General features: G+C 41.1%; 1 protein-coding gene across 1 annotated transcript in view; it reads right to left on the reverse strand.

Annotated features, from left to right (window-relative positions):
* Positions 1-417: 417 nt before the first annotated feature.
* CYTH3 (cytohesin 3) overlaps positions 418-16494 on the reverse strand; it is a gene marked incomplete at both ends in the record, with an annotated part of 46636 nt that continues 30559 nt past the window's right edge. Inside the window, 9 exons of the mRNA XM_079542686.1 lie at positions 418-490; positions 1425-1579; positions 1713-1784; positions 1876-1952; positions 7794-7905; positions 8706-8854; positions 10804-10916; positions 12813-12893; positions 15411-15529. Of these exons, the coding sequence (XP_079398812.1) occupies positions 418-490; positions 1425-1579; positions 1713-1784; positions 1876-1952; positions 7794-7905; positions 8706-8854; positions 10804-10916; positions 12813-12893; positions 15411-15529 (951 nt within the window). The remainder of the gene's footprint in view (positions 491-1424; positions 1580-1712; positions 1785-1875; positions 1953-7793; positions 7906-8705; positions 8855-10803; positions 10917-12812; positions 12894-15410; positions 15530-16494) is intronic.

Below are 16494 nucleotides of genomic sequence, written 5' to 3' on the forward strand. Positions count from 1 at the left end.
GCTTTTCCCATTTATGGGCACTGAGCTCAAGAAGCAGGTAATGGATATTTTACCATTCTTTCCCTCCCAGTCCACGCCAACTGTAGTTACAACTAACACAGGTGGAAACAAAGCTTCCATGTCATCAGTTAAATTAAGTTCCAAGAAAATTATCCTCTGGGATTTGAAGCTTACTTCAAATTATATGCCAATAACTACTCTGAAAGGTCTTGCCGAGATTTTATGTCATAGTAAAGTGTGTGTGTATATATATGTATATATACATACACACATTACATATATATATAATTTTTATATATATATATATATATATAAATGTACAGTTACTGTCTTCCTTTAGTTTGCCCAAGGTTTACATTACACTCCATTATAGCCCATGTAGAAGTGGATGCAGGTATCCATGCTACCCATCAAGTCCTATTTCTTGTTTGCAATTCTTCGTTTCCTTGTCGCCAGCATGTCGTAAAAGGGGTCCCTGCTGATACTTGCTCTAGAAGAAACAACACCAATTGTCAGTTTGGTTAACAGTTCTCTGCTTTCGGAAACTGAAATTTGTTCTCTCTTCCCTTTGGATGGCTCCCCACTTCTAATAAGATAACGGATTGCTGACCTAGAATCACAGCACAGCTCACGTTGGAAGGGACCCACAAGGACCACTGAGTCCAACTCTCAGCTCCACCCAGGACGATCCAAAATCCAAACCCCATGTCTGGGAGCGGTGTCCAAACACTTTGTGAGCTCTGGCAGCACGGAGCTGTGAACACCACCTTTGTTGGCCTGGTCCATGCCCACCGCCTTCTGGTGGGCACCTTCCCCTGCCCCCCATCCACCCCTCCCGACAGCTCCGTGCCATTCACTGCGCCCTGTCACTGTGCCCAGGGAGCAGAGCTCAGCGCTGCCCTCCGCTCCCAGGGAGGAGCTGCAGTTCCTCTGACCATCAGAAGTATTTGTTTATAAACAGACGGTGTTTAGCTATAATTTGTTACAGAGTTCATACTTCCATCTTGAACATAACTTGAACATAACTTGTTCCTTTAAGTTTGGGTCTGCTATATAAACCTCAAGATGAATTCAAATTATAAAAGTTCTGAGCCGCACTGTGAACAAGCTCAAGATAGCTGTCACCAAACAGAATAAGAACAGCATAAAATCAGGGTTAAGCATGGTTCTCAAAAGGCTTTACATTTGCTGAAAAGATTCAATTTTTAAAAAACAAACATTTTCTTCATTTCAGTTAGAACCTGCTGTGGTACTTAGGACCAGACAGCCCGACTCATCCACCCCAAAGATCCTGACCTTAATCCGGGAGGATATTGCCAAATCAGAACTCTTTAAACAAGTTAAAATGCAAGGTCTCTTCATATCTTATTCAGAAAAGGAGCTTACGCTTCATTTCTGAAAGATATTTAAAACTCTGAACTCACTTGATGGACTTAATCCACTCTTCTTTTTCTTCTGGAGTGGGAGCAGATATTCTGTACACTACGTGGTTGCCTTCCACCACTCTGCCATCAGCTTCCGTTTTACAGGCTTTAATCACTTGGCCTTTATGACTGGGATTATAGAGCTCAAAGCAGTTCTGGAGGGTAGGAATGGAAAAATATGTTAAAAACAAAGCAAAACAAACAACCCAGAAACAAATTCATTTACTACAATCTCAGTTCCAAATGGTTTACTTATTCATTGAAAAAATGATAATGAGGGTATCTTACTGGTTTTCTAGGGTCTTCAACTTCTCTTATGCTAAGATTTTCTAATGGAATAATCCCTCTAGGTTCTTTGTCCTAAAAAAAATTTAAAAAAAAGGAACATACTGCATGATTATTCCTTGCCATACCCAGAGAATAAAGGAAGCTCGCAGCAGTATATACTCACAGTGGTGTATTCAAAGTAATACAGGCAGTTATCAGTCAAAATGAACCACCTTCGTTTCCACGTTTTTACTCTTCCCCCTATAACCAAAAGGCAGTGATAAGTTAAACACGTCACTGTCAGGGCTTCAGCAAGGGATAAGAAGAAAGCAATTGAGTTTTGTTTGTTTTTCCAATATATATATTAATTGCTCAATTGCAGATGGATCAGGCACAGATGAGCTGAGGCTAGAAACATTTCTGTAACCTGTACAAAGCTCCAACTCCTGAGTCAGCATTAACTATGGTGCACAAAAGCATTATGGCAGGAGTCTGTACACTCTCTCAGGTTTCACCCAAACCCAAGGGCTCAGCAGAGCCCTGATACTACTGCTGTACAGCCCTCAGAAATGCCAGTGCTGCTATGGGAAAGCAGCAAAGCAGGAACTGGGCTCCAACCACAGGGCCAGCCCTGCCCACTGCCTGTCTTTTCACAAGGATGGGGTCTCCTCAGTAAAATTCAGGACATTTTATCACCTTCCTTCCACCTGTGACTTCACACGTGATTATGAACCTCTCTCTAGTTCTGCATTTAGCATCCAGTGTGTTAAGTGCTTATAAACACTGCTGCTTGCAAGCAGAACAAATCTGATGAGTCAACAACAAGGAGCAAATGCAGAAATCCTACACCAAAGTGCTTGTACTCACTTTCAATAATTTATTGTTCTCCTAATGGGAGACGTGCCCCTGAGTACATCTGACAGAAGGCACGGCTCCTGCTCCAGAAATGCCGTCATTTCCCCACAGCAGCAGCAGCTGCTGCACTGCTCACTCTCACGCCTGCTGATGCCCCGCTGCGTGGATCGGCTCCTTGCAGGAACACACATTACTGTCAGTCCTTTCATCCCCTGTTCTGCAGTTTGCTGCCTAAGAACCACTCCGTTATCCCATAAGTGAAACTTTCAAGAATCATTTCCAGGGAAGAGGAAGTACATAAAGAACTCCCATGTGACAAACATACAGGCCGAGTTCCACCATAGCTAAACGACTTCAGGATTGTGGCTCCACCTGTGCATCATCCATTCAGCAATCAGTCACTCATTATTCCTACTGTCTCCAAATAATTGGTTTTCCTAATGAACACCCTTGCATAAAATAGTTCTGTGAATACACACAAGGTTCCCCATTTATTTAAAGTCATAAACAAATTTAAGAAACAATTTTTTAGCCAACTGCTCTTCTTCAGATAGTGGGAATTTTGTTGATACTCTGGATTTCTGTACTGAAGTTAAAAAGCAGTTCTGGGGATCTCGTTTTGTTTTAGATCCATAGACAAGTCTGCAGCGCAGACCAAGTCCCGTTGCATGCCGCACCTTCCGTTCAGTCAGTTTTATGACCTCAGGATAACGCAGTGCAAACACTGCAGCATCCAGAGGACTCACATTTTATGCTTCCACTACACACACACACATCTCAAGAAAAAATTAATCCGCAAGCAGGTGTGGTGAAATAAGAGAAGGCAAAATAGTGCAAGATGCAAAAGCTGTGACAGAATGGATGGTTGAGTGAACGGGAGACAGTGAGGGAAGAACTGGTGGCATTTTAGTACAACCGCTGTGACAGGCACTTCAATAAGGCACTGCAGAAACATTCAAACTGGCACGTAAGTCACTACAGAAATTCCCATTGCTTGACTGAGAGCTGGCTCAAGTAGCACCAGGTATTCGGTCTGGGAACAGAAAGCCAACAAACCACACCCTGATTCACTTCTGGATCAATGAAAAAGCAGCAGCCAAGTCAAGCTGACTGCCAGGGCAGTCCGTCCTTTCACTCTACCACCACGTTTTTCATGCAGTCCAAGGGTCACTGCACTGTTAACTGCTGCTCCCATCCCTCTCAGCCAGCCAGGTTCTGCAGCTCAGCTGAGTGCCATAACAAGAGCACAGGTGCCTTTTCCACCAAGCAATGCGTTACTCTTCCATAAAAAAGGCATCGAAGCAGGACTTTTTTCTTCCAAAATGATCAACCGTTCTCAAACATAAGCCTGTATCTCCATCCCAATACTCAGCTGCAGCTGTCCAGCACAACAGAAACTCTTTAATAAACTTGAAAGGCAATCTGATCTGCACTCATCATGGTTGCAGGCATCCCTGTACAACGTGCATTTAATCTGCCCTTAACCATGGGCTAAAAGCAGGAAGCTGGTTGATAAGGCTGTACTGACCACAAACACAGCACACAAGATTAATGTGTAGGAACTACTGATAACAAAATGTTATTTTTCTTGGCCAAGATTGCTGCAGGCTCACAAAACAACATCACAGTGCTTAGTGCTGTGCTCCCTGCCTTATTCCAGCCTTTTAAAGATTAAAGCTAAGAAGGCCTCATTTATCAGAAGAGGACCAAGGCAATCAGCGTATGAATCCATAAAGCTTTACAGAAATGGACAGATGCACAGGTTGTACTTCTCAAAGATCCAGTTGATAAATTAAAATGCAAAGACATCTTAAATAACAAAATAAAGCAGTGTATCATCTTGTTGGCAGAATTCTAAGGGAACTACAGGTAAAGGCCATAACAAGGCCAAATGCAGACAAAGAGGGATACAGATCTTTTTTGCCTTTCCCAACACAGGAATAATTTTTTTCCAGCTCTGGGTGACATGAACAGCACAGCAAGGTACCAGAAATAAAACCCACACTCAGGAAGGCCCTCAGCTTCCTGACTGCTGCTCCCCCGCCGGATTTGAGAAAAGCAGAGCCATCCTCCCAAGGACAGAAGCACTGCAACAAACACCACAGGCACAGCAGGCAGTGAGGCACCTGGATGAGCAACCACCTGATGGGCAGCCAAAGTTCACATCTCGTGTCAGGCTGGACTCACTTCCTGTCCTGTTTCAGAAGAGCAACATCACAGCTTTCCTTTCCCCAGAGGAAATCACACACACCAAGCTGCTTGCCAGCTGAAGCCATTTCAGACACAGAAATGCCCTCCCTGTTGCTGGGCAGTACCAAAAAGAATCTGTCCCCATCCATGTGACACCCAACCTCTAGTTGGTAAGACCCCCTGTTGGTCTTCTCCAAGCTCAACAGCCCCAGGTGTCTCAGCCTTTCCTCCTAAAAGAGATGCTCCAGGACTCTCATCATCTTTGTGGCTCTCCACAGGACTCTCTCCAGTAGTTCACAACATAGGCTTATTAAAACCACCGACAGAAAAGCAACTGGCTGAGTCTAGCTAGCTAAAACCAGAGGTGCTGCCCAACACCCAGTTTGGTGCTTGAATTTGCACTGAGCCACAGCTGAACTGAATTCAGAGCAGGAAGCTTCACAAAAGCAAGCATTTTTGAAACATGGCTTTCTAAAGCACAATGCCAGGCTCCAGAGCTAGGAAAGTCGTTAGGAGAAGCAAACTGTAGGACATATCAAAGATTGACAACATCTATCTCCTGCCCAAAGAATAATCAACATGGTGAGCTGGCACAAGGAGCCAAATGGGAAGAGACGCTGCAAGAAGTACAAAATAAGGACTTGAGAGACTATGGATTTAAGGGCTCATCTTCATTGTTTTATATATTAAAAAAACTCTTCAGCAAATATTAATACAATGGAGCACTTAAACTCACAGCCTGGAATACAATCTCCATCAATTTCAGAATGTTTCCCAACAGAAAGGACTGCAGATGGTCTGTAGCAATGCAGACAGTGTGGATGAAGGCAGCATCCCCTCACTGCTTAAACCTCCTAGCAGGCAGAAAACTCAAGGGAGAGAAAAACAAAGAAAGAAGGAAAAAAGCACTGTTTATTTCTGGTCAATGCACACAACCCAGCAAAGTGCATTTGTGTGCACCCTATTCAGATAACTTGCTGCTGCGAGGCCAGGCTGCAGCTTGTAGTCCCATCCACGTTTGCTGCTGGGTTTCCATGTGCTGCCTCTCATCACACCATGCTCAAAGCCAGAGCCAGAGATCACTTCTACAGAAGCACCTGGCAGCTCTCAGCCACTCTTTTTTGTTCCATTTCTTTGTTCCTTCTACATATTTGTTTATGTAGAGCTCTCATACGTGTTCTGTTGACTTCTTCCATGGTGTATGGCTGGTACTCCTCTACACACACAGCACTCCTGCTTATACTGTGTGTGCATAAACTTATGAGTGAACGCATATAAATGTGCAGTTTTCATTACACAGAGATAGTTTATTCCCAACCTCCAGAACATGCATTTTTTCTACTTTGTCTTAAAAGCTTTTCAGCTGAGATAGCTATTGCCTCATACTATAACATGGAGAAAACCTGCAAAGTCATCTTTGAAACTGTAGCAGCTCAGCCACTGCATGCCAAAATGAGCAAGGAATCAGCTCTGCTCTTTTTTGCAGTTAGACAAAGAGTCTCTCTATAGTGGAGAGGTCAAAACCAGACGTTGCAGAGCACCTGAACAATTTACAAATAGCTGCTCATGTGTCCTTCCAGCAGCAGCACAACCGCTGGTTTCCAAACACCAGCAGAGAGAGCCCACAGCTCTCCCTTGCTCAACTTTCACCACAGTGCACAGCCCACCTCTCGCCCCAAGCGCGGATCCCTCTTCACACTTCAGTCACCATTCTCCAAGCGTGAAGTGCCCTCTTCTTTAGTAAGTTCAAGTGGCCTAACACTGGCTCCAATGGAGTGTGTCACTACTGGCTTTGTAGAAAAGAGATTTATTGCATCGGGAAAAAAAGCAAATGAAAAAGACAAATTTTACTGCCTTACAGAGGAGGAGAGTCCCTGAGCACAAGTAAAGCTGATGGGATTCGTTTGTTTAACTGAGGCCGTAACACAGTGCAGTGCCAGGGGACTGCAAATCACCAAAGGTTCCAGCCCCCCTAAACTTCACACTATGTTAAGATGTATTTGGCTCGCTCAGTAGGATGTTTACAAAAGAAAATACGCAGGAAGAAGAGCAGCTCTGATGTATGTGAAGTTCCAGTGCAATCAGGTTTTTCCAAAATTCTAATGTACAGATGTACAAGTAACAAAATCACTCTGGATCTTCATTATAAGAGTACAAAATGTTTTTCTCTCAGTCAAAATTGTTCTTCTAGTTACATTCTTCAGTGAATGCAGAAAAAGTCGTCTCTATTTTTCTGCTTTCTGCTTTAACACCTTCTTTTGCAGAAGACACGTGCACATGAGCTAGACACTCATGCCAGCCTTTGTGGACAGAATACCTCTGATGATACTGTTAGTGACACCGAGTGAAAAAGCAAAATGCTAAAATAAATTTAAGAAAAAATAACTAAGAAAACTAAAAGAAAACGACAACAAAAAAAAAAAAAACAGAGGAGGGAGGAGGAAGAAAATAAAAGAATGAGCAACTGAACAAGAGGGCACTGGAAAGCAATCAGATACGTACCTCCTAATGCAGAATAAGCAGAGACAGCCAGTCACAGAACAGAAAGGTGATAGGTCATAGGCCATAAGGAAAACAAGAAGGCACATTTAAACCACTCATTAAAAAATCATAGCCAAAACCAAACCAAGAGAAACTCACAAATAATATGGAAAAATAAAGACACACAAAAATAACTCTCTGACAAGAAATCCTGTTTTTGCACACAGAAAACTGAGCTGAAATTTCACATGAGTTCTGTGCAGTGACTACACAGAGGTTTGGCTGTTATCTATCCATCACGGCACCACATCGAGTTTCCTTTCTGTTGCTGAGTTTTCAGTTCTCAGATACCAGAAACAAAACTCCAAAGTCTGAAACAAGATTGCTGGTTTGTATACGTGAAATAAGGAGTAACAACCTTCAGTTGTAAAGGAGTTACTTATTTTGGCTTACACATTTTTAAATGTAAATTACAGCGTGAACCATATTACATTGATAAGGAAGCAGCTGGACACAGAAGCAGCAGACACACAAACAACGAACAGACACAGCAGCCAGGCTGCTCTCGGAACTAACCTAATTTCAGCAGCCAACCTTCTCTATCTGGATTAAAAAATGTATGCGTTAGGTCATTTCCGTCATCCTCTGGAATTTTAAATGGCTCATTCTTAATACTTTCATATAAATTCTAGAAGAATAAAAAGAGGAGAAAGACCTCGTTAGTAATGTCCATCAGAAAGTACAACAATGTCCTACTGCTTCTCAGTTTCTTTGTACAAAAAACAAAGGAAATACTGCCAAAAATTTCTGGACTATCCATTCCCAATTGTTGTTTACTTCTCTGAGTAAGTCTGCTTTTAAATTACTTTCTCTATAAACTCTCTCTCTAGATTTTATAAGTACTTCCCAACAAATATATTTTTATTTCAGAACTCAGTATTTCAGAAGTTTCAGCTTCTCAAATCATTATAATTTAGCCTAACTGTTGCCAAACAAATCTGGGTTTTTAGAAAATACTTCAGATCATCACACTGTGTTAGAGAAGTAAATAGCTTTACTGTTAGCTCAGGGGAGAGGAGGAAACTCCACACCACATGTGGGAAGAACAGAAAAGCAGTAACAAAACAGTCATTTTTTCATTATTATTTAACTATTTTTCCTACTTTCTCTGACTTATCTAGAAATAGAATTCTTTCCATAAGAAGCCAATTCCATAAGAACTCTGTCACAAGGATACTACTGAGAGACATACAGAGGACTTCCAGTGGAATCTCTTCTCAACATAAGATCAAGATTAGAGACAACTAACTGAAAGAGACCATGAGTATCAATGGATGGTTCTTTCAGTCTCTCCAGTGGTTCTGCATGGCAGAAAATGGTTTTTTTTTTTACTTCCCTTGAGAAATCAGTCTGAAAACTGTTGCATATGTATTAAGTTTCCTATTAAAAAACAAAAAGCAGCCCCTTACCTTCACCATTTTCACTTACCCGTAATAATTCTTCTGGAAGGTCTCCACCTTCATTAATTCCACGGTTCATAGAAATAAACCTCTCTACTGTTGGCTTATCTCTGACATTGTGGTTGTGCAGGCTGGTATTTAACATGATGATTGCAAACGACAACACATAGCACGTATCTGAAACCAGATTGGAAAAATGAGTTACTTTTCTATGTCTACAGTAGATGCAATGCAGGCTTGGTCCATCAGACATCAATTCAAAGTGCCTCCAAAGTTTTACCACAGTCACCCAGAGGAAGAACAGTCTCTTCAAAATAATACTCGAACTGCATGTAAATAAAACTGAAAATAACATTTGACTCAATTTCTTGGCATACAAAGGTGCCAATATCAAAGGATAACAAAAGAGATCTTATCATGCCTCTTGATGTGGTTGTGACTGTAGAAAGCTCTCCCAGGATTCAAACAAGATCATGCATAAGAAAACAGAGGATGGAAATCTCTCTGCTACATTAAGAAAAGACGTGTTTGCATCTTCTGTATTTTGTTTTCAGTAAGGATTTCCCTCTGTAGCTGTTGCTGACCTTCTTCACATTAACCTTTTCCTTGCCTACTTTCTTACCCTCGAATCAGGTGATCAGAAGGAAGCTACGCACGCACATAACTGAACAGACCAGCAGTGCTAAGACACTATGCCATTCTGTGCAGGATGGGAGAGCTCTGTTAGCTTTTTATGGCCTAAGTACTTCTAGAGGATGTAATTCAACAGAAAACTGAGCTGCATTTCTAATGGACGTAAGTCTTTGATAAGCAGATTGCTATAAAGAAAAGATACAGTTCTCCTAAGGGAAAAGCTGGTGACTTTATATGTAATATATAGCTACACAATCTAAATCTCCCCTCTTTCAGTTTGAGACCATTTTCCCTCATGCTGTCACAACAGACCCTGCTGAAGAGTTTGCCCCCTTCTTTCCCGCAGCTCCCCTTTAGATACTGAAAGGCCACTCTCAGATCTCCCCAGAGCCTTCTTTTCTGCGTGCTGAACAGCCCCAGCTCTCTCAGCCTGTCCTTGTAGGGAGGTGTTCCATACCTTGGAGCATTTCTGTGGCACTCCCTGGATGTGCTCCAATAGACCCATGTCTTTCCTGCAGTGAGGACTCCAGATCTGGACACAGTACTCCAGGTGGAGTCTCACCAGTGCAGAGCAGAAGAGCAGATCACCTTCTCTGACCTGCTGGCCAAGATTCTTTGGATGCAGCCCAGGATATGATTGGCTCTCTGGGCTGCAAGGCACTTTGCTGGCTCATGCCCAGCTTACCATCCCCCAGAACTCACAAGCCCTTTTCCTCAGGAGCTCATCCTTTCATCCCACTGCTTGCACTGATAGTGGGGATGGCTACAACCCAGGTGTAAGACGCTGCACTTGGCTTTGCTGATCCTCATGAGATTCTCCTGGACCCAGTAGGGAGATAGTGAGATATCTAACACTAGAATCCTAGTTCTCAAACACCCAGTGCAATGCTGTAATACTACAATGTGATGGAAAGTATAGCAAAGTGGCACAATCTTAGGAAGCAGCAAATGAGAACAAGCCCAAATGCAGCAGCTGTGGACACAGAAACAAAGGAAGAAAAACTGCTTACCTTTGGAAGGCTTCTGGTAGGCAGGGATCTCCAGCAAGATACCCTCATCTCCACTGCTAACCCTTACACAAGGCCTGGGAAGGGGCAGATCCTGGCTCCAACCCTTCCGCTCCCTCAGGTATGTTGTAGGTACCTGAGCTCCCCTGGGTGGCCCTGCCTTCCACCAGGTGTCAATCACTGGTTCAGGCTGTGATTCAGCATTTCAGCTACACACAGCCAAAACAGCCTGGTGACATTTCTAAAGTGTGTCTTATGCTCAAATTGGTTTACACATTAATGGCAGAGTTTAGTAAGTGGAAATGAATACTGACCATCAGCTTGTATTTTCCAGATGTGAAATATAAAATCAGATAGCAGCATTTTCACAGTTCTCAGGAAATGATTATTCTACGTATTATTTTATTTTGAACTTTCAAATTAGCCACTGTTTCCTTGCACCAGATGTAGAAGCACATTAACATTCTAACATCATTTATGACTAACCTGTAGACTGAAAAACTCCTGGGTTACAAAGGCAATAGCGTGAAGCAAAAGCTTCCATCATACGATCAATTTTCTGAGCCTCTCCTGGGAGTCTGAAGCTCCACAGAAACTGCCTACAGAAAAGAAGAATCATTGTTAGGCTCATTCCAATATTTACATATTAAGCATCTATTGCTAATAATCAGAAACAAAACCCAGCAATGTGGATATAAAATGTCCTAGAAATACGGTCTCCATTTCTCAACAAACAAGTCAGGAGCTATCATAAAGCAACATGCACAGATGGCTAACCCAGAAATTCAGCCAGCAACACTGCATGCTATCAGGCAAGGTAATATGGCAGTTCATATTCTGAGACTCTCTTTTTTCAGGACTAGTGAACAATTTTCTGTATGCATCCCATTTTTCCATGAGAATACTACAGAGGAAAAAGAACAGTTCAATCCTCCCTGGGATTCCTGTCTACTAAGAGCAATAAGCACTCAGCTAGACTTTACTTACAATGTAGAAAGAAACAGGAGATAAAATATTTCTGCTCAGGGAGAGAAGGAAGGAGTACAGCAACACTTATTATCTTTAAATGAATTAATTAAACATTAAAAAATGAAAACAACTACAAGAGAAACACCAGTGCATGGAGAGAAGTGCTGCCTGTCAAGTGTAAGTTGCCCTACAAAGATCAGACCCAGAGCTTAAGAAGAAAGACTGACAATATCATCTCAGTAATTTTGTAACACATGCAGGAGATCAGCATGAACTGAAATAGAATTTTTACTTTCCTAGCTTACTGTTTCTATATATAGGTACACTGGAATGCATACAGGACAGAAGTCTTCACAAATTCACTTTCAGCAAATGGTGAAACTGAAAAGTTCCAATTAACTGAGTCACTCGTTCTTTTCTTTTTTAGCAAAACAACCATCTAAACTAAAACAGGACCTAGAGCAGCAAAGTTACATGCTCTGCCATGCAAAAAAAAATTCCATATTCCCTGTACAGTGGGTGCCAATATAATACCCACTGGCTCCTGTTCTCGTAAGTTTCCATTTTAGGACTTCATATCAAAGAGCCACAGACCATCCTTAACTTGGTTATACTGTCTTTTACTCACCTTGTACAAGGTTCCAACCCAGATCACGAATTTTGTAAGCTACCAAAATACAAACATTTAATAGTAGCAGCTGCTAAGGTAGAATAAAATCGAGCCTAAAGTTAAACTGAGTAAAAGAGATAGGGATATGAAGCCTTCCAGAAAATCTGCATCAGCCAGAGCCTTAGCTTACACCTCAGGCAGCTCAGGCTAACATCACCACATCACTCAACCGTAGCAAAGCTGTTCTGACTCCACATCACAAGGTGCTGCACCAGAAACAAAGATCACATGAACATTTCTATTTATCTATTGTCAGGGGAGTCACTTGAAGCAATGAGACTGGCAGAAGTGTATTTCACCTTAATTTCCTGGATTAATTGTGGATTTTCATAAGCAACACTGCATGCTTCACAAGGTAACTCCATGCTACCATCTCAGAGAAAACAAGTTTACACACCAAAGGAAAAAAAAATATTACACTTTTTTTTTTTTTTCTTCACATGACAGGTAAATATGAATAAAGTAGGAAGAAACTGCTTGTACCAAAGTCTACCTCTGTGCAACTGCACATAAACAATAATTCTGGCCTGCAGCGCTCTTGCACCCATAGGAACAAGTGGAAGAAACGGATGAAGAAGAGGGCAGCAAAGAAAATGATGTGTTTGGCTGGGGCTTTGTTTCAACCCATCTCTGTGCTGAGATATAAAACTGTCTTCAAATGTTCACATTTGGCAGGCACACCAAAAAGGCACAGCTACAAACAATTGGAGGTGCTAAAACAGAACCGCCTCTGCTAAGCTGCCTAGTGAGGTACAGAGTCATGCTGTGTTACATCAGCTTTCTGACAAGTACAACACAGTGACTCCTATGAATGTGCAATTTAATGCAGGAAGAAAAACAGAAAGACTTTACTCACCGTAAGGCTTGTACAAGATTGAGATCAGCAAACTCATGGAGTTCAACAAAAGCCTGAAGAACTTTAATATTAAATTCATCTCTGTGAAAGAGAAAAATGGAAATAAACAATTACAATGCTGAACTTCAAAGCCTTCTTAGTTACCTCTATCTTTTTCTTATAGAATAAGCAAACAAACAGATTATACTGATCAAACCAAAGGAATTGCTGTCACGTTCAATTTTAATTGCTAGCGTTTTGCCCATTTCTGCTAGCATTTAAAAGCTAAGCTATTAAGAGCCACTACACCTGAACAGGTTTTACCACTGCTTTTTTAAATGCCCTGAAAGTGGCCTGTCTTTCTTTGCTTCATATTTGTTATTCTTGCACCTACCCTCACAGGGGAAAATATTTGATAAATCTATTCAGTACAATAATCTTTTGCAGCAATTGTGTCATGAACACTTGAAACAACAGTTAAGGTAGGATTAATTTCTTTAGCCATACGAAGTAGGACAAATAAGCCATACTCCAACTGCTTATAAGAACAGCTTTTTCAAAGAAGTACTTACTGTGTACCAAATTCTTATTCTAGAATTTCTCCAAAATTGTTACAGCGGAAGCTTACTAAAAGCTTTTGACTTGGCTTGCTCTCAGCTATCTTTGACATCATTATGCAAAGCATGAGCCCAACTATGCTTTAATACAAGGTTATTTGAATGCAAAAGTTATTTTTAAAGGCTGATAAACACAAAATGATTTGAATGCAGATAGAATTTAGTCTACACCACCACTACATTCATATGCCTGAAGCAGAAAGGTTTGTAATCCTCAGGGTGTGCTTTAAATACATAATCAAGGCAGAATGTTGCGTATCAACCTCCACCCAAAAATAGAAAGGTGTGCATTCACCAAGAATTATCTGTTGTGTTACTGACTAAATGCTTGTAGCTAATCTGTAACTCACAAGCAAATACTTGAAAGCAAACCATTTATTAAGATGTTTCCAGACTGTTCAGAGAACCACAGAGCAGCTCCATCAAGCAAAAAGAAGCAATTCTCATCAAATTCAGTATTATCAGATGAGCTCCATGCTACGTTGCAGAGCAGTGAATTCGTATGAAGTGCAACTGCACAGAGCACTCAATAGGGCTGCTGTGTTATCTTAAGCCAAAGATGCACCTTGCCTACATGTACACCAAGCTGCAGTAATTCAGCACAAATACTCTAATTTTTGCTTTTTTTGGTTCTAATGTACATTGGATTAAGAGTCATGCTTTGTCACGTGAGGAGAAGCTTTTCGTGCAGCTCCAACACTGCCAACTAATACAGAAAAAGATCCTTTTCACAATTCTCAAATTTTAGCAGCAACTAAAGAGATTCCTTAAAAAAATTTTTTTTTTTTTTTTGCTATTCAGTACAAATCACTACAATTTCTCATATTTAAATAATGAAACATCCAGAAGATGGTCCTGAAATAATAATACATCTGAATTTGATATGTGAGCAGCAATGTGACCATTCTGCAGTACGCCAGTGGGACTGGTCGCGCTGGTGAGATCCTTCTGCACGAGCACAGATTGCTTGGGAGCACAGGCTTGGGAGTAGAATACTGGAAGTATTTCAGGAGGTAGTGCATAACTCTGAAAAATGCACACTGATTGTCTTATGCAAGCTTTGTTACAATTTAGTAGATATTAACATACAAGTAATTGCACAACGCTACCCAAATATTCAACATCCTAATGCTTTCATATTGAAATTGCTGCAATGTCTACACACGGTCCAGAAACTGCACAGAAAACCTTTTCAAAAATATATGTACAACAGTGAAAACTTTCATTAAGCTTGTTGCTGTCAGGAGGAAATAGTGCACAAACTAAGCTGCTGATGCTGTAAAGAGATTACAGATGTCTCACGGGGATCTGCCAGAACACATCACTACAGCAGCAGATCCTAAATGAGTCAGCTTTTAAACCTCCCTAATTGGCATCAGAACCAGTACATGTTCAAGCACGCAGATGGCACGTACTCCAACCTACCTGCTACTTCTATCTCTTGCTGCTCCCTTTCCCAAAATCCATTCCTGGGCTGCACCTCAATGGAAGCAATTTGCATTTTATTGCATTTCGCACATTTATTGTGCTAGAACTGACGCAGCTGCTCTGAGAGATGCCTCCTTACTAAGAGGAAGGCTGGTACAGGGATGACACTAAAACCTGCTTACAACTACTGTCCCAGGAATGATCAATTCTAGTAAGTAATTTTCTTCCTATCAATTATTATCAGTTGTAAGCCACACCTTGTCTAGGGATGGTGTCAGGAATTACTAAAACTGTTCACCATTCCAAAAGCTTATGGTATTAAATTCTGCTTTAATGCCAAATTTAAGGACATTTTCTCAAAATGGTAAGTTACAATGAATTAAATATTATTCAACAATGGATCCATTTAAAAACAACAACTAATCAACATCTCATAGGTTAGCATTACTTTCCTCTGTAGCTTTGCTGCATCCGTGAGGAGAAGCTTTTTGTGCAGCCTCTGAAGGGGCAGGTAACTCCTCCAATTGCTAAGTGTGCTTTGTGAGCAAGATGAAGTTTCAGTATTACTATTTACCTTTCACCGAGGTAATCGCCGATTACCGTTTTATTTAATCCTTCTCCTTTGTAAAGGAACTGTGCAATGTCTTCTGCAGTGTTCTGCAAGAGGTCGTTTTCTATCAGAAACTGTATTCCCTAGGAAAAGCAATTTTAGAGGAGAAGGAATATTAGGTTTTTTTCCACAGCATTTATGTAAATACTGCTCCTAACATTTGGCATCAGTACAGTGTCACAGACATGCACGCAGCATGTAAGAGTTAAAGTAGTCTACAGTTGTTTTTATTTCTCTACTTTACATGAAATAGTAAACAAATGATTGCTTTTTTCCCAGTCAGATAAGCAGTATTTTGTACTGGTTGGCAGATATAAAAGGGAACACATTTTTAAGGCAAGAAGTACCAGGTGGCAGTTTGAATTCCTTAACTACAGAAACACCAAGTATTGTCTTAACAGGTTAATGTAAGTTGGCCTGCTCAGCACACTGCATAAATGTCTGAAGATAATCTGTAAAATCATATAACAAAGAGGTATGCAGGAATGACTTCATCACCGCCATGACAAAAAATAAAGCATTTGCAAACTGCACCCCGGAACATCAAGCCACTACTTGCAGGAGAAGTTATGGCTGAAGATACTGAAACCAGTTTAAAGGCTTTATGCTGACTCTGGGGATTGGCTGACTGCAAACGTGCCTGAATTAAAGCACTCACAAAGGGCTGACCGTGAAACCTCTCGGGCCTCTACTACAGAGCTTTTACAAAGCCAGGAGGAGCCTTACCCCAACCTCAGTGCACACCTGATCAAGGCCCTGATTCCTACACTTCTCTAAATCACTGGCCGCAGAACTTGCCCGCTCTGAGATCCCCAGAAAGCTTTTTGCAAAGCAGGAAATAGAGGAGTCTATGGGTTATTTGAAGTTTACATAAAGGCTGGAAATGACGTCCACCACTCTGTAGATCATGGACAGCTCTTTACATATATATATGATTTATTTTAAGCTTCGATACTTCATTTTCTGTGGTAAATCAGGTCAGTAAATTGACTTTTTTTTTTTTTTTTTTTTTTTTTTTTGGTCAGGCAGATAATAATTTATTATACAA

The sequence above is a fragment of the Tetrao urogallus genome, assembly GCF_951394365.1.
Source record: "Tetrao urogallus genome assembly, chromosome: 15".
NCBI lineage: Eukaryota > Metazoa > Chordata > Aves > Galliformes > Phasianidae > Tetrao > Tetrao urogallus.